The 19340-nt window shown below is 40.4% G+C and overlaps 1 protein-coding gene across 1 annotated transcript; it reads right to left on the bottom strand.

The window, feature by feature from the left end:
• Window positions 1-655: 655 nt before the first annotated feature.
• myg1 (myg1 exonuclease) lies at window positions 656-19340 on the bottom strand. The gene is made up of 8 exons (XM_036002312.1): window positions 19059-19340; window positions 17434-17546; window positions 12605-12764; window positions 11119-11268; window positions 7295-7417; window positions 5728-5909; window positions 934-1164; window positions 656-831 (listed from the first exon to the last, which is right to left on the bottom strand). Exons 1-7 carry the CDS (start codon window positions 19338-19340, stop codon window positions 975-977), a joined length of 1200 nt encoding a protein of 399 aa, XP_035858205.1. The 3' UTR covers window positions 656-831; window positions 934-974.

Raw genomic sequence — 19340 nt, forward strand, 5'->3', positions numbered from 1 at the left:
TCTCGTCACTGAAGAAAGAACAGTCCCCACTAAACACAACGAATGACAAACTGCTGTGGCCTTTGCACAGCGACACTGGCACTGATGGAAATAAAATGCACAGCAATGAAATTATCGAGCAATATGTTGTGTAAGGCAAGAGCAGCAGAAGGGCAGCGTTGTGGAGAATGCAATAAGGGATGAGTAACAGGTAGAGATAAGGGGGGAAGAAAATCTGGAGTATTAATGAGAAAATTCAAGGCACATCCCCCGACTTTATTACTGCACGGCTCGTCCCACTGCCGGTAACCTTGTCACGACACCGGCTGCCATAAGAAGCACCTCTTTGTGGCGTCTGGCGAAAAAAAGAATTCTGAATTAATCAGGCCTCATTATTAATGCTTTGATCTTGTAGCCTCTGTATCGCTTTGTAGTGCTACAGTTAATGTCAGCATGCTGGAAATGAAAGAGTGAACCACTGTGCCCATATAAATCGACCCTTGAAAGGTAAAGCCGTGGCATTCACAGGCTTTTGAAGATGGTGAAGTTGGTGGGCCAGACAGTCTGCATCATATTTCCTTGACGGTAAAAGAAGAGAGATGTGAGCAGAGCTGGAAAAACAATCGCTTTAGTGCTGGATTTAAACTAATACTGACATGTTTACAAAAGACCAGAATGTAATCCAAATAGTCTTTTATTGCAAATAAACAACAAAACAGATCCACGTGTATACAAACAGAGAGAAGAATAATAATGAAACATGATAATTTCAGAGTCGGCCTGTGTTGGAATATAGGTATTTAGGGAACTGGTCCAAGGTAATGTGGCTGCCATTTCCATACCATCCCCGTCCTGGCAAGGCTGAACAAAACAACATTAGCCCTGTCTGGGACGAACAAGCTGCAAGACAGTGAACTAACATTTTAATCCTTGCTATCCTCTCTAAAGACTGACCCCGAGGACAAAATGTGCTGTTGGCTATCCTCGCTGACCCTTCAGCTGCTTCCGTTTGCAGGGGACTGGGCAGCGGCCTGCAGGGTCCTCCGGGCCATCTCCAGGGCTCCTTCCTGGTTCTTGTTCCCGCCAATAAAGCCTCCAGCGTGGACGAAGATACAGCCCTTAATCCCGCTGAGCTCCGACAGTGCTTCATCGCGAACGCCACGCCACTCTTCTAGCAGGGACAGCCTGGGACAAGGAAGACAGAAGGGCAAGTTGGTATACAGATGGACACTCTGTGGTCCATTGCTCACTTCCTGTTGACACTTTGGCAAAACACACTGTGCTGTACAATGTCTGCACAACCAGCAAAACTACAATTACAAAACACAATTCTGGTCTTGAATTATGGTTATGAATTATGTCAATGAAATATCAATAAAAGAACAGAATAAAACTGCAACAATTAGACAATTGACTTCAGCCAATTGGTCACTTTTCAAGCAAACAAGCCTTTGCTGCTTCTCAAATGTGAAGATTTGCGTTTTTTTCGTTGCCTTTCTGACATTTTATTAATTAATCAATTACTTGGGAAAGTAAACTGCAACAAATGAAATTTGATTTGATTTATTCATTTCAGACATGGATTACTCTGGATTCCGATCTTATGACCTGACCTGAGGTGAACTGCTGCCATCAAAGGTAAACCTTCAGTGACCCCTACAATCAGACCCAGCAAATAGACTTGGCTTGATTCTTCTCCAGTAATTTGGAAAATCACAGATCGGCACCATAGTCGGGATGGCGATAGTAAACAGGCAATCTTACAAACGATTGGCTCTGCAAGGGTTCACAAGCTGACCTCGAAAAAGTGTCTCTGGGTGTAACACACGGAGGCTGAAAATTCATAAAAATGTAGAGCAGCTCATTTACCACCCACTGCAGGGGGCATCTCCATCAACTGCCTGGCATGTCATTTAAAACACATTACCAGTTCGCTTTTGTGTGTGTGCATGTGTGTCATTCTGCCTTGATGGGGTTATTATATCCACTACCTTAGACCCCTGTCATTCTCAAAATATGTTTTATTTTGATTCATCACTTCATCGCTCACCTCTCGCCACTGCTTCTGAAACTAGACTTTTAAAAGCCTTACAAAACTGGCTAAATCCACCAAAGGCATCAGATTTGATTTTTTTTTTTTTTTTTAATAATAAGTTATGCCAACCTCAGGCCCCTCTTCCTCTCTGTCACATGCAGCTGTATTTTGAAAAGTATTTCTCTTTTAAGTTTATTTCCCAGACATTCTGCTTCCCTTTGAATATGTACTGACATCCTGTAAACATCCTCTACAATTCTAATAGTCAGAGAGCAAGGAGCTTCACAAGTGAACATGTACATGTGCACTGAAACTGCAAGTCTACTGCCCATGCCATTATCTCAAGTCTACACAATCGTAAGCCTATTAAGACCAGCATAGGAGAACCTGGGGAGAAAAGCATGGAAAACCACTAATCCCTGTAAAATGAAACAGCCAATCGATAGCTCCACAGTTAGGGTGGATAATGAGCTCAAGAGGAAAGGTCAATAGGGCTTGTAATGAGAGAGGGAGTAGGAGGGGGGTGACTTGTTACTATGACAGGCCAGGAAGCTCTGATTCTCAAGATGACCTGTCTAAAAATAAGACAACAATTAAATTCACTTTTCAAGACCTTCCCAAGACCTTTACTGTACCATAACAAGACAGATACTGGGACTTTGTGCTTCAATAGAAAAAAAGATTGGGCATACTGGAGATAACAGGTCATTAAAACATAAAATATTATCTTCATATGTTCAGTGGTTTTACAGAACTTGAACCTTCTGTTTAGACTTCCTCTCCTAGACAACAAGAGACACTTGAATCCCTCTGCAGCTTGCTGGCTCATAATTAATGGACACACTTCCCATATTTCTTTCCTTTAAACCTACATTGTGTAATCTTTTTTGTTGATTCTTGGCAAAAACCCTTTGTTCTTTCACAAATATGTGCTCATTCATGTGTAATTACTTCCACCAACTAATCAAAGTATTCTCATAAGCGTAGAATCTGACATTCAGAATCATTCAGAATACATACGAGCCACTCGCTCGAATGACGGCAGCCATGTAGCGCCTCCATCTTTAAAATACATTAGCCAAAGAGGAACATACCTCTGCCTTTCGCCCTTTTACACTCAGTGGCACCCCGCACCGTGACGAATGCCAGGGGGGGATTTTTTCGCCAGGGAAGCGAAAAAGAGAATTAAAATGACAACGCGACAGGCAAAGCAACAAGACCAAAGTTAATTTTGCAGTGGCTAGAACAGCTGCGTGTAAACGATGGAGATACTAAGAGCTAATTTCGGGTTCGGCCACCGTAGCAGTTAAAACATGATCGGAATGGGAAGGGCTAGAAAGTAATATTCAGTTGGTTGTCATATACAATTTCACCACTAGACAGGAGAAATTCTTACACAATGTAGCTTTAAACATGGGCCATACCTGTGATTTAGCCAACTGGTATCACTACAGGGCCAAAGGGGGCGGTAAACGTGCATCATTTTGCTCCATTTAAAAGGAAATTATTTCAATTTTATCACTTCCTCACTACAAGTTTCATTTTTCCACTTCTTCAAGACAGAAACATGATGGCTTTTCATTCACCTTTAATGTATGGTGTCACTCATTTTAGAGAGATTTAATTAAATAGGTGGATTGACAACAAAATAAATCTGCAACTATTTTCTTTCTTTCACTCTCACTCAATCTTTCGCGTTTGTCGGACATTAAAGTTGTCACCTAGGGACTCTCGGTAATAGTGTTGGCATTTTTCACTATTTTCTGACATTTTGTTGGGCGAACAATTCATCGAACAAAAAAGATAATAAAATAAACAACAAATAATCTGAATAATATAATGTATATAATAATTTAAAGCCCCAATACAGTGAGAATGACAGCAGCCAGTGTGTTTTTCGAGAGATGGTCTGGTTCAGCTCATATTGCTGTCAACCTACAGTATCATTCTATACAGTACATCTCAGGGTAAGGACTGCTTCCACTGTTCTCTTCCTTCCCCTGGCTAACATTTCCTTAGCAATGTGATGCTGATAAAAATAGACCTTTTCCCCCCAGGTGCACTAGCAGGGACACAGGTGATAACAACACCACTTTCGCATAGTCGGCACATGCCCACTGGGAGGAAGCAGGCCACCCAGAGAAAGAGCCATCTGGAGCTACAGTATGTTGTTTTATCCATCGCACAAGCCATTGTTCTCATGTAGCTCCACACCAACCGCCATGTTTGCATTAAATAAAATCTCTGAAGTGCTCCACCACCATGAACACGTGCCTATCTTTTTAGTTGAAAGAGCTGCCGCCTGATGAGAATCGGCAGCGGGAGGGGTGGAAGGTGTGACAGTCAAACAGTGTGATGTGTATTTTCGCATTTTCACACAACAATCTTTGGCTGAATAAAGACACCAGCTGCACAGAGCACATTAACCAGAGAACATCCAAGCTTTTCATTTGAGTCCTTACTGAATTAATGTTAATTAGCTACAGCTGAACTACTGTGTCGCTGGTGATGTCTGTTATTTTAACCAGTGGATAAAACTGAGAAGCCTGCCTATAGGTTTCACACTGCTCTTTGGTAATACATAATAAATAAATAACAAATCGGGGTATTTTGCCGAACGTGAAAGCGGATTTGAGATGAAACTAGCTATCAGAACCCCTCTCTTGGCAATACTGTTCATCTCTACTCACTGCCAATATTCTTCCACCGCAGTCAATGGTGCTTATGTACACATGGTGAAAACTAACTGCTACCACGTTGAAAAGCAGGGATCGATATCAAACAGCACAAGTCATCAAACCTCTGAGCACAAGAACAAAATCCAGCATTAAAAAACATCAAGGAAGCAACACGGCTGCTGGAGGGATTTTCTGCACCAAATGTTAAATGAAGCATTCTATGCAACAGCTCATGTTTAGTCAGTATATGATGAAAGATCAAACTGAAAATGTGTTTTGCATATATATATATATATATATATATATATATAAAGATGTTAAACACTATAAAGCAAGCAGCTATAAAGACGAGTATCTCCACAGAAGATAGGATAGGATAAGCCTGGAGCACGTTTTCTTGGCCATATATTCATAATGTGTGCTGTATGCTGGGATGCAGTTAAAGAACACACCAACTACAGGACTCCTGTGGGGATGCTGATGGCGTTCTTAAAGCAGCGTTGGGTGTCGGAGTGCGAGAGGCTCTTCAGGTAAACAATGCCCCTCCAGAGGTAATAAACACAGACGTCAGAGGTAGAACCATCTGACAAATTCAAACAGAGGGTCTTTGTCTTGTCATCGCTGTTATTATGTACAAAGCGGCAAGGCAAGAATACTAATAGGATTTAATGAGCATGGATGAGGCCTATTTCGCTTAAGTGTCGGGCTTGAGAGTTTGAGGTACTTCATTATTGCTAAAAGATGACAAAACAACAGCAGCAGGGACTGGTGCACAAGGCAAGGAAAGGTAAGATATTTATAAGTATGGCTAAAACACAATTTTAGTGATTTACATTATATAAAAAGAGTAAGACCATGAGAAGGAAAAAAGAAATTAGCATATAATGAAAGAAAGGTAAATACACAAGAGTGGTAGACAAGAGAAAAAAAGTATTGCAGTTTCACAATAAATAGCCCAAAATTATGATAAAAGTAATGGCAAACACATTTATTTAAAAGCATTTGTAGTTCATGCATTTAGAATTATAAAATGACCTGTTCTGGAAGGTGTTGAGCCCAGCGGGGACACACTGGACCCTCCACTGTCCATTCTGGTCGGGGTAAAGGACAAACTTGATGGGCGCCTCCACCTTGAGCTCCTTCTCCAGGGCAAACAGATGTTCCTTCCAGGGACACCCTCCCTGGGAGAACATCACCACCTCCCCACTGGGATCTACCTGGAAACCAGAAAATGTTGTGTAACTAAAGTTCAAGATGGTACAGTAGAGAGGCAGCAGCAGCTTTCAGTGTCATTTAGAATAAAGAGAAAGAAAATACTATCGCCTGATCCTTACAGCTTATACATTAGGGGTGTGCAAAAAAAAAATCGATTCACATTCATATCGCGATTCAAGCTCTACCCATTCAAAATTGATTCATAGAATTCCAAATTTAATATTTTTTTTTAAATTGTATGTCTACTGCAATCACATGGGAAAAGTAACTACATTTACATACTGTGAATCGTTATTTTTAACCGAGAATCATTTTTGAATCGAAAATCGATTTTGAATCGAATCTTGAGCCTAAAAATCGATATAAAATCGTGACATTTTCTGAATCATGCACCCCTATTATACATAATATACAATACATAATAGTATAATATATGATCTAACTAGAATAAAATGGAGCCAGAACCGAGTCTTAAGTTTTAAGCACCGAAAACACAATTTGCCATTTAAATGAAAACTTGAACTGTCAATGTGTTTTATGATATCTTTTCCAGGGGAACATCTTTTAATAATATCTTTTTCAGTGCCGATACAAGTTTTTCAACGCTGAATTCCATTTTCAATTTGTGTTGGCATTCTAAACTCGGTCGATTCGGGAAACATCCTCCGAGCTGGAACCGACAATCAAATTATGTTTATCTTTTTTTTTTTTTTTGAGTAAAATTCTCATCACACACTCGACAGCCATTTTAATTCCAGAGCTCGCCTCCCTATGTGCACGTTCCACCAAAACAAGTTCCTTCCCGAGGCAATTTTGCAGCGGCAATTTTGCTGCGTCAGGCACTTAGCACCACCCAAGACGATTGTGATTGGTTTAAAGAAATGCCAATAAACCAGAGCACATTTCTCTCCCATCCCGGAATGCTGTGTGGACTAGCCAGACCCTCCTCCACAGCGCTGAGGAGGAAGGTCTGGCAGTGCGAGACTGGGGTTTATAGGGATCTCCCATCTATTATTAATGATGGATCAACAGTTATTTGATGATCGGTATGTTTAGTATTATTGGCTGTATTACCAATACATTAATACTGTACATTGCAATGCACAATCAAATTAAAATCATTTCATCTATACCATTTAACAAATGCACATACAAGGAACAAACATGAGAACGGGGAGAATCCCATCGATGCTGATGCATATATGATGCACTATTAAATGTTTTATTTTCTTGCGGTATTTCTTTAATAAAATAAGGTGACAAGTCCAATGGAAAATCAATCTTGATGGATTCAGAACTGTCTTTTTCAGGACCCAAGTGCCAATTTACAATTTTAACAAAAGGACAAACAAATAAAACGCACACATTAGATTGGACAGTCTTGTACCTGATGCCTTCCCTTAACGGCTTCCTCCACCACCGCACGAGCCGGCAACCAGGAGGACTGGTAGTACTCCAGACGATCCAGGAACTCCTCCCCAACCATCTTCAGAGCCTTTCTGAAACCCTCCTGGTAAAAACATGTGAAGACATAAATGCAATAAATACAATGTAAGAATGTGAGAGTAATATCATATCATGAAGGCAGAAATAAATAATAAATAAACTGAATAAACTTTATATGTCATTGGTTTAAAGAAATACAAACAAGCCAGAGGGTTTTTTCCTGGTGGTGTAGCCAGCCCATACTGCAGCGCTGACACAGCGCTGTAGAGAAAGGTCTTGCAATGCAAGACTACACCACCTCTGAATTAGGGATGCCACAGTGAAAATTTTTCTCACCGGTTAATGAACTTGTAACAACAACGGTGTTATTACACCTCTGCTCCGGCTTTCCGGTCGAGCTTTTGCCACGTGGCCCATTTTGTCAGCTGCCGGGTTGAGACAGAAGGCGGAAGCGCCGCAAAGCGCCGCAAAGTGCCACAAAGCGCCACCAAAGCTGTGCGGAGCTTCACGGTTGGCTCACGATCTAGTTTCTGGTCTATTTTCTTCACAAGCTGCAAGTGAATCTGGCAAGAAAACACTGATGATCTATTATAAACAATATAAATATATATGATATAAATGATTGGATTCTGCACTTCTGCTTTTCACTTTGACACCAAATCCTCCATCATCGTCTTGTCGGTTTCATCGCGTTATGAGTGAAATGTGACTTCTGCTACTCTGTGGTGGTGCTGCTGCTGCTGCATGGAGCGGAGCAGACACTTTCATGTGGGCGCTGATATGCAAACTAAGGAACTAAATGGGTTTTATTTCTATTAAAAAAAAGCAAAACGACAATGGTCAAGAAATGTAATTGGTGTATGCCTAAACACCGTGTAACACCAGGTAGCACCGACTACTGCGGCAAGCCCACTCTGAATTCCAACACAGTTTGATGTCAAATACAAGTGAGACCGTGTGCCAGATAAACCAACCATCCTGCAGTAATCCTTGCAGTCCTGCTTCATCAGCTTCCTATCATGTGCTGCACAAACACCAGTCTGAACTCACTCTCTCATAGTCTCGTGAGCAGACACTCGAGAGCATGACAAAGAAAGAGAGGCACAAATACATGCTGTCACAAACACATGCACACACGGTTTGTCAGGCAGAAGTCTAATCCGCATGCATCGGATTGTGGAGGCTGCAGTGAATTGAATTTTAACAGTCGTGGATGGAGAAGATACAAAAATCCATTAGGTTCTTCAATTATCAGCAACAGCCACTGTTGAATGCACACAGACAGAGAAGGATTCACATACATATTTCGGGATTGTAATGACTCTCTCCACATCTATAAACTTCAATGCACACAAAAATAGTTATCTTGTATAAAAATGTAAAACAAACCTATATATAAAATAAATCGCTACATGATCACATTGAACGATACCCTCAATCTACGCTTACATGATTGGCTGAAATGGAAGGAGCCATCAGATTGAAATCAGATAATTCATGTTGAGGAAAAAATGCATTTTTTAAATCGAGCCATGGTAGGGGTCTCACAGGGGTCTCACAGGGGTCAAAAACACAAAAAATGCAAGTTCCCGACAAGCAGTTTGTAAATGCAGGTTCAACAATTTGTATATACATGTAACGACATCCAAATATGTTTTTGAGGAAAATTGCAAATACTCTTAAAAACATATATTTGTGGATTTCTACTACATTGATTTAAAATAAGAAATGTGGGTGTGCATCAGAAATACACTTGCAAACCTTATTTTTTTATATGTGGACTTGTTTTACATTTATATAAGACGATTAGCCTGGAAAAACCCTGACGAACTTCCAGCAAATTTGAGTCTGGCCAAGAGCCCATTCAAGCACATTTCCAATTTTTCCAAATTTCCAAATCACAACCGTTGAGGCGAGCTTTACACGATGATGATAGCGCAGCGACGGCAAGCAGCTTTTTGTTTACATTCAACATGACGGCCACCGAAGCGCAGCAACCTGTTGATGCCGCTGTCGCTGCTACGTCACCCGGATCGTTGGTCTGATTGGTTGAAGGACTATCCAATTGCACCCAGAGGCATTTGAGCGGCGTCCCTTTGGAAATGGGCTGCTAATGAAGCTTGCCCAGACCCACTCTCAGTTACAACTGAGAAGGGTCTGGTGTCAACCAGGCTACACGACGATAACTATTTTTGTGTGCATTGAAAAATATTTATGTGGATAGATAGAAATACATTTGTGGATTATTCTGTGTGCATTCAATAACATAAGACTGATCTGACTCCATACTATCAAGTCTTCCGCCAAACATTTTTCAAAACAAATATTTCTCACTTTTTCTGATCCCTCAGAGCTGTCTTGCCTCACTGTGTGAGTTAGTGGGGGGGATTGGAGGAAGTGCCAGGACAAGAATCACAATCATGTGAACTGAAATGTGAAAATAACGAATAGGCCAGCTACTCCACTGAGACCGCCCCAATGATGGGAAAAAGAAATTGGTCAACATATATGCAAAGCCAGGCTGCAAGTATCGTCATGCAGAAAGGTAGGTGCTGTTTCCATGCAGGCATCCTCCTCCTGCACTAATGAGACACAGAAAAGTCACACCTCTGTTGTAATACCCAGAGTGCACTCGAGTCATTCTGTAGAAAGCCAGGCACTGTTCTCACATGATCTCACCCCACCTTCTGATAAAATGTGTTAGTTACACCTTGTTATAAAATTTGACATTACCATTTCTATTTTGTGTAAGTGAAGACATTCATTGGGCACAATTATTAACCCTCTCCACTAAACCTTAACCCTGTATTTCTAAATTCCAATAGGAAATATCTGCAATTTGAGGGGTGTTCCTAATGTTTCATCCCTTGTGAAGTCATTTGGTCTTTAAATTAAAACACCAAGACACAAAGACTCTTATCTGATGCCATGGTTCTCAGCAGGAAAACAAAAGAGTGGGGGTTGAGTCCCTAACCCAAGGGAAGGAGTTCAAGTACCTCGGGGTCTTGTTCGCGAGAAAGGACACAATGGAGTGGGAGATTGGCCGGAGAATCGGAGCAGCGTGGGCAGTATTGCATTCGCTTTACCGCACTGTTGTGATGAGAGAGAGAACTGAGCCGGAAGGCAAAGCTCTAGATCTACTAGCCAATTTTCCTTCCTACTGTCACCTATGGTCCTGAAGGCTGGGTCATGACCGAAAGAACTAGATTGCGGGTACAAGGGGCCGAAATGGGTTTTCTCAGGAGGGTGGCTGACGTCTCCCTTAGAGATAGGATGGGAAGCTCAGTCATCCGTGAGGAACTTGGAGTAGAGCCGCTGCTCCTTTGCTCCGAAAGAAGCCAGCTAAGGTGGTTTGAGCATCTGGTGAAGATGCCCCCTGGGCGCCTCCCTAGGGAGATGTTCCAGGCACGTCTAGCTGGGAGGAGGCCTCGGGGAAGACCCAGGACTAGGTGGAGGGATTATATCTCCAACCTGGCCTGGGAACGCCTCGGGATCCCCCAGCCAGAGCTAGTCAATGTGGCTCGGGAAAGGGAAGTTTGGGGTCCAAACGCTGCTGCCCCCGTGGCCTGACCCCAAATAAGTGGTTGAAGATGAGATGAGACAAAGACTCTTATATCTTCTTATATAATCTTATATCACAGATACAGACCCACACACATTTAATGCTATCTGTGACCTTTAGTTTAAAAGATATATAATTAAAGTGCTGCAGACCGGTCTGTGTGCTAAGTGCAAGTATACATTCAGAGTCATGCAATTTCTTACCTCAGTATCCTGACTCTTGCTGTTCCAGCGTGGGTTCAGGTGGCCGACACGTGCGCTCAGCATGGTGGAGATGGAGTAGCGGGCCTCCCCGTCACATTGTGAAATGCCGTTGTCTACAGCATCCACCTCCTCCACAAAGTTCTCATACAGCTGCAAGGAATTGGAAGAGACAGGTGACATGAGAGGTTAGAAACCTGTAATGACATGGATGTGGATAATAATCGGATGTTTTATGTTTATGCCAATCATGAAAAGGAAGAATTGGCAGTAAATCCCTTTTTTCTTTTGTTCTATTGCCCAAGTCCCAGTTAGCACTCTAATGCTGCTACATTCTGAATGAGCTGGAGCCTACCTAATGTCTTTTTAGGAAGTGCTCCAAAAAGGCTATTAGAGTAATCTAATCTGCTGGAGATGAATGCATGGACCACGGAGTCAGACTGGGACAGGAAGCTCCTCCTCTGTTTGGAAAGGTTTCTTAAATGGTAGAAAGCAGTCTTCGTAATTGCGGCGATGTGATGATTGGCATCAATACTAACACCCAGGTTTCTGACATGCTCATTGTGCTTTCAAGAAAATGGTGATAATGTGGATACAACCCTTTCAAAATGTCAAATTATGACAGCGCTCATATAAACGCCATGCAAGAGTGATCGTTTTTTGCCATAAAAGTGCTTGTGACAGTTCAATGGCAACGCTTCAGAAAGAAGTGGAAGAGGAGCAGATAAGTAGACATATTTAGGGATAAAAAAGTCAACTCCTCAGTACCATCGGCAGGTCAATCACAAAACACAGTTGACATTTTACAAGTGGAAGTTTTGGGGCAAAAACAGAGATTTGGTTTGTCTGAACTGGCTGAGGACCAGGCATCCTAAAATCCCCAGAACCCAAAGGATTATTTGGGGCTTAAAACCAAACTGACACGACAAAAGGTCAATGATAATATGAGTTAATATTGCTAATACTTCTGGTTGACCTACGATTTGGCTGGCTTAATGTGCCTGGCAATCAAAATGTTCTGTGTGTTGAGGCCTCCTGCTGGCCCAGCTCTCTAGAATGCATTAAATATAACTGCAGTGTCCACGGTTTGAATCTGGCAGAGGAACTTTGCCACATCACCATCTATGTCTTTTTATTTATAATCAATCACCATCTACTGACAACTGTCGGATGGAGGCAAAATGTCATAAACTTGAACAATAAATATTCTGCATGTTCTACACACAGTGACTGCATGGTTTCTGTTTTTAAAACCACCAACATGGACATAATGCACAAAGATGAGTGCCCTTCCATTGTAATTAATTTTACCAAAGTAACTGACGAGCTAGCTTTCCTCTTTGACAGTGTTTAGGTTCAATTCATCAGCCGAGGCAATGTTTTTGATACGAGTGAGGCCAGAGAAAACAATGAGGTGTTTGTGCTGTGAATAAACACAATGGTTGCTAATCCACTGCCAGCTATAAATCCGTCATCTTCTTCCTCTCACCTTGTCATAGAGCACCTCCAGCTCCCTGTCGCCCTCCTTAAGTTGCGTCAGCTGAGTCAGCAGCTGATGACCAAAGTGTACGTAGACCAGGCCTGCTGAGCTGAGTTTGGTCACCCATGGCTTTTCTGGACAAAGGCTGTGGAAGCTCTCTGCAAAGGTCCTGAAGACAGGGAAGACTGTTAGCTGACACCAGCATAAATAGAGATGGCCTTTTAACGCAGGATAATATTCTGTTCAAGTGGTTGAAAAAATTAATTATATAAAAACTGTCTATAGCTTGTACAGTATGTACTAATGTCACAATACCACAATTGTTTACTTAAAAAACGATACTTGATAGCTCTTTCGATACCATGGTAAAAGAAAACAAAATCCTAGGCACACAAAATAGAATATTTGTTTTCTTTTTCTTTTATTAACAATCTGCACACAGTGTTGGTACAGAAAAAGTCACTGAACATATATCAACATGTTTATAATAATGTGTAGTGATTGTTGGATTGAAAATCTGATGGTACATCTGTTTTTTTATAGTTTCTGTACTTTCGATACTATTGAATGTATTATTAATGGAGATCATATTGTATTAAACAAGTGGTATCAGAAAAAAAAAATATTGATACTTTTGACAACCTTAGTATGTACGATGTTATGAAACAGCCTATACTGTAGGTAATTGGTTATTACATAAGTGATTTCTATCCAAGTGATCTGGAACAGTACATCTATCTACATCTATGTGAAAAAAAATCTAATTAAATCAAATTATGAGCTGAAGTAATCAACTTGTTTGACATGTGCTACGATATGTCGACAAACACAATGTACACAAATGTGAAACATCATAAAACAGCTTACAATATTATTGCTAAAACTGTAAAGGCAGATGATATGCAAGTCTTGGGAGATTAAACATTAGTGTTAAAGGCACTGGCATCTATAAATATTCTCCTCAGCTTCAGAGAGCGAGTTTGCATTGACCGGAGAAAGAGAAAGCATGCTCTGGCGTGTTAGTAAGCGTGAACACATATGAATAGAAGCCACCGGAGGTCTTTCCTCAGCCACGTGCTTAGATGGGTGGGCTCCAGCACCCAGCCACTGCTGGTCATTTAATTCAGGCTTAATTAGGATGCTTGGGCTGTGGCACAGCGGAAAACAGCCCATCAAATGAATGAGTGACATGCTAGTGAAGCAGGGGGTAATCATTGCCATTAAAGGACTAATTGGCCAAGGCCAGGCTGAGGCATTTCTATGCTGATTATCAGGAGATGGGAGTGAATAAGCAAGAGGAAATGAGGAAAAATGGCTGAAAAAGATTCCCAGTTAATCAAACAGTTGGTGTGAAGTCAAAGATGGTAAACTAGCGTTTACCATAAATAACTAAACTAAGGTGAGTGAGCAAAGTAGAATACAAAAAACAAGAGTTGGAAATATTTGAGAAGAATTAATTATTACTAAGCATTGGTTGAACATACTTATATTGTAGTGTGTTTCCCATACTGCACCACTTTCTTATACAAATCACTATATCATTAGACAGAATGGCTTTATTGCATACTATTTACTATGCACAAAATGATGATTCATGAATCTATCCCCTACTCAAAGCATCACAAGAAACTCAATGACTTGAGAAACTCAAGCACTTGAAAATAAAACCCATCATTCTGAGGCCAGTTGTCCCATAAAATGACAGGAATTTTGGCCTGCAGTATATATATATATATATATAAAAAAACATTGCTAAAAAAATTATCATTTGGTCCTCCTTTGAAAAGGCAGATGTCGGGTAATGTTTCGTTTTAATTCATTTAGATCTCACTGTGACCTTCAGTACTGTAGACTAAATCGCTTTATAGGAGCGCTTCAGAAACTGTAATTGTATCTGGCCCATTGCTGGTTTAACCCCTTCCTTTCTGAGACAATGATTTTAGTAAGATTTGTAATGGTAAACCAGCAACTTCCATGTTCTGCGAGGTGAAATCATTGTTTTGTCAATGGAGTCTGGTGGGGCTGTCTGACGGCAAGATAAAGCGCTGAAAATATTCTAAATATAGTGGATATAGTAAATATATCCCTTTTTTTAGGTGGCTAAAATAAATTTTGATGGTACCCCTAACTACAGCAGTACATATCGCTCTATTCAAAGACACCAGACTTCTTTGACAAAAACTGTAATTTTACCTTGCAGAACACAGGAGTTGCTACCGCTGCCTCAATCAATTAGTTAGAACCAAAGTCACACAATAACACAAACTATGGTGAACCAAAGTTTGTGTTATTGTGCAACTTTTCGATTCAACCTAACATAGAGTCCACAGCAGTACACTGCTTAGCTTCCTGTCAGCTTCTCCAATCATTGGCCCGAAACGACCCACATCCAAGTTACTGTACTGCACTAAAGCGTTAATCGTCATACAGAATCCTTCAGGTCACGTCAAGATTTAGAAAGACTTGGGAAAACAGCATTTTAAAAACATACTTTGACTAAAATGTGAATGTTTGGATTTGAATTAAAAAGGAACACTACTGGGAAGCTACTGAATCATATAAAAAAAATCATGTTTAATTTCAGGCTCTTAAATTCTTACTGTGTTGTATTGATATTGCTGTCAACTTCATCTGTGCACTGTCACTGTTTTTTTTTTTTAAATGAGGACTCTGTTCTCATCATCTCCCTCTCTAATTTCCTCCAGCACTCGAGCCCACTTACATCCATCCCTCCCATCAAAACCATCTTGCCCACATCCATGCATGTGAGTGACAGCCACATTCTCCTGCGGCCCCTGACAGTGTCATGGCAGCTTCTGAGCCTCGTGAACCAACAGCAGGGGAGCGTTCAATTGAAGGAGCGCTAATTATCACTAACCACCCGCTAGGAAGAGAGCCCTGGCATATCTTTATCACCATGGTCATAAAAGCTATCTCTGATTAGCATCAGGACATTAAGCTGACAAGACATCTGGAATAGGCTGATTACTCAACGTGATGAGACTTCGAGTGAATGCAATCATTCGGAAGGAACTTTGGCAGGAAACTTAGCAAAGAACATAGAGCGTGCTCCTTCATGATTCATGCAATTAGGGTGCTTTAAGGATGTCAGAACAAAAGCCACAGTATATTTAATACTCTCTCCTCCTGGACCCCAGCTAAAGAGGATATGATTCTTTACACTTTGTTTTCTGGACAACAAAGAATGAGCAACAGGTCTGAAATCTAGTTTAATTTCCCAGTCTAGAGTTCAGGAAGCCATGACAGGGGCGATTAGAACTTAAAGCCAGGTCTATAAAGGCTAATATGGGTATCAAAACTTCTTGAACATAGGCCTCACAACATTCACAACATAATAGATTTTGACGATTTTTATTTTCTTGATTAATCAGATTATCAGATTATCAATTAATGCCGGTCTTTTTTGGTCTGAATAACAGTCCAAAAGCCAAAGATATTCAGTTTAATGATATAAAACAGAGAAAAGTAGCAAATCCTCATATTTGCAAATGACGATTTGGAATTTTTGCTTGAAAATATACTCGATAAAAATAATCAATGAATTAAATAATTAAAATAGTTGCCACTTGCGGCGACTTCTAGCTCACCCAGTAAGAGCGTGCGCCCCATGTAGGCTGAGTCCTTGGCAGCGGCCCGGTTTCGAATACAACCTGCGGCCCTTTGCTGCGTGTCGTCCCCCATCTCTTTCCCACCTTTCCTGTCTATCCACTGTCACTATTAAATAAAGGGAAAAGCCCCAGAAAATAATCTCTAAAAAAACAAAACAATAGTTGCCACTTAATTTTCTATTGATCCTCTAACCGATTAGACGCCTAACTGTTTCACCTCCAGTTGATGCAGACATATCTGAGCTTATATTGGCCAATAATATCTTTAATAAAAAAACACTGGTCTTTTTCACAGCAGACACCATGTGTAATTCATTAGACTAATTATGGTGGCTGCCTCAATTACATGGCTTACTGGCGCATCTAAATGGAACGAGCCACCGTTAATAATATTAGTTACCCCTATATGCTTTGCAGTTGTGACATGGCAAAATGGTCGACATGAAGGAAGCATATTTAACAGTGTTTGTGTAGTTTTTTTCATCACTAAAAAAACACAGTGTGCATTTATTTTACCTTCATATGCAGTAAATGTTGAGTGATTTGAGAGAAATAGCATGATAAACATTCCTTACTTACAACATTGATTCATGTATATTACAATATCTGTTATGTAAACAATATAAGATCAAGTTCTTTGGCTGAAGGCCCCCACATTGGACTACATGGTAATTTAAATATCAAACTTGAGCTGTAACTTTCAGCAGGAATTGAAACATTTCACTAAACCTAAGGAGTAAATCTCATCAGCGTCAGTGAGACAATAAGCATGCAGCATGCTTCTACCAAAATCTAATAATGTTTGTGATTGGCTGTCTAACGTTACACGTCGTAGAGGCAGGCGGAAAAAAAACTCTACGCAGAGCCTGGCTGACATAGTAGGAGCTGGAAAAATAAATAACAATATTTGTGCTGTAATGTTGTAATTTCTTTTTGTTTTATAAAATTGGTATCGAAAAAAGTATCGTTTAGGAACCGGTATCGAAGTCGGTATTGGTATCAGTACCGGTATTGAATATTTTTGAACGATACCCAGCCCTAAGAAAAACACTGTATTATGATTCACCATATTGAAATAAACCCACAATGTGATTACCATGACAGGTGATGAACAATAACAATTCATATATTCCCCAGTCTTGGTTCATTTAGTCCAGTCAACTATAATCAAAAACGTAATAAACTTAATCTCATTGCAGCAGCTTGTACCTCTGATGGTGGTCATAGCGATGCTTCTTTGGGTCAAACTCTCCTCCCACGTCTACAACGATGTCACACTCTGCCAGCTGTGCCGGATCCCTGGTCCGAATGATCTTGGCATCCTGTGCAATGAATAGAATGTTTTTTAGATCCGCAATCATCTATCATCAAACATCTGATTTCATCTGATTTTTGGGAAAGAAATTACATCTGGATTTTATGTACAGGTCCAATTTAGATTTTCTAAACCTTATGAATCTAAGAGCCAAATGCATTTAAATGAATTCTACCAAGACTGTTGATTATAGCAAGAGCGTGACCTGACTGGAAGCAGGCCTGTAGCAGGTTTTGAGCTCTAACGGGCACAATCTATCATTTTTGCCAACATATACTAACGTTCAGAAGTTTGGAATCTCCTGCTGCAAAAGCTTAATTACAGTCAGATGTCTGAGAGGACTACTCTATATTTATGAATGGTCTTCATGCCTCGGTTGTAGAAAGTCCTCTTTATAAATATGTTATTTTGTATAAAAAGTAATGTTTTGTCCATGGAAGAAAGAGACAAAGATACCTCTGAGCAACACCTGAAAAAGAATAGAAGAAATCAGCAGTCATTGGTAAAAGGGCTAGAAGCTTACCATAAAATATGTGAAATAGGAACAGGTTCCTGTTTCAGTGTCAAGTGCACAATGCAGCCTATAACAAGTTTTGGTGTAGGGTTGGGCAAAAAGATGATATACTGTGACATGGCATCAAGTCAATAGTCAGAGATTTTGCTACACGGTTTATAGTGTGTTTGCTATCCCTTCAATATAGCTGGGTCTATGTGGGCTGCGTTGCAAATCATTGAACCATACTGCTTTATGACATTACATTTTTACACCAACGTAATGAAGTACCTTGATTTGTTGAGTATTTAATTTGCTAGATTAGATTAGCCTACACTTTATCAATTCATTGTCCAGAACGTTTACTGTATCAACATAAATATCAATATCATTATATGAAATGATATATCATGTGACAGAGGATTTTAACTGCCCTCTTTATTGTGGTGTGTAAGTTTGGTGGTGGGTCCGACTCTGCAACTTTGTTTACATTTAGGAAAGGGTTTGTGCCATAGTTAAATACAGGGTAAATCCAATTCATGATAAATGGGTAATTTCTTAACTTCTGTTGTAATTTGTATTTAGATTAAGGCATGTTCAGAAAATAATTCACTTTAAACAGTCACAAACGTTATACCCCTAAAGTGGTAGGCATATGTAGGAACACGTTTATAGTGGTTGTACACTAAGGTGTTTTTGCTATTGCATTATCTCCTAAATTGTAAAATGTATGATTATACTAGAATTATTAGGTCTATGTCATCTTCCTGGGAGCTCCATCTATCTGTACAGCAGCACCCCCATTTGGAGCGTTATAAAATTACATGGGATGTGGGACAGAAACATAAAAGATAAAGTTCTCCAAAAATACGCCAATGCTGAGTAAATAAATGGGTTTCATCAACATGGTTGAAGTAGTATCGACACAGACTGTACTCCAACAGCAGCAGTTAAAGGAACAATTCAGGCCCCCACCTGGCTCCCATCATCTCTCTATAATCCACTATCGCAGCATACTAAACCTACCTTGTACTCAGGTAGCTGACGGAGGAAGAAACAGGCGAGAACTTCGTCACAGTGAAAGGTGCCGTTGTGAGTTCCGATCGTTTTGCTCATGTTTTCAGTGCAGAGTCTCTTCGGTTGACTTGACATGTATCGTGGTGCTATGCGAGTAACGTCCACAGAGAGTATACAACGGCAGTACGCTCCGGAATTTAACAATCGTAAAGCACTTGTAGGTTTGCCTAAGTTTATTTGAGACGTGATTTTTGTTAAATTAGCGTTAAGTACTATGCGTACACGCCACAT

This window comes from Sander lucioperca, chromosome 6, assembly GCF_008315115.2.
Source record: "Sander lucioperca isolate FBNREF2018 chromosome 6, SLUC_FBN_1.2, whole genome shotgun sequence".
In the NCBI taxonomy this organism is placed as follows: Eukaryota; Metazoa; Chordata; class Actinopteri; order Perciformes; family Percidae; genus Sander; species Sander lucioperca.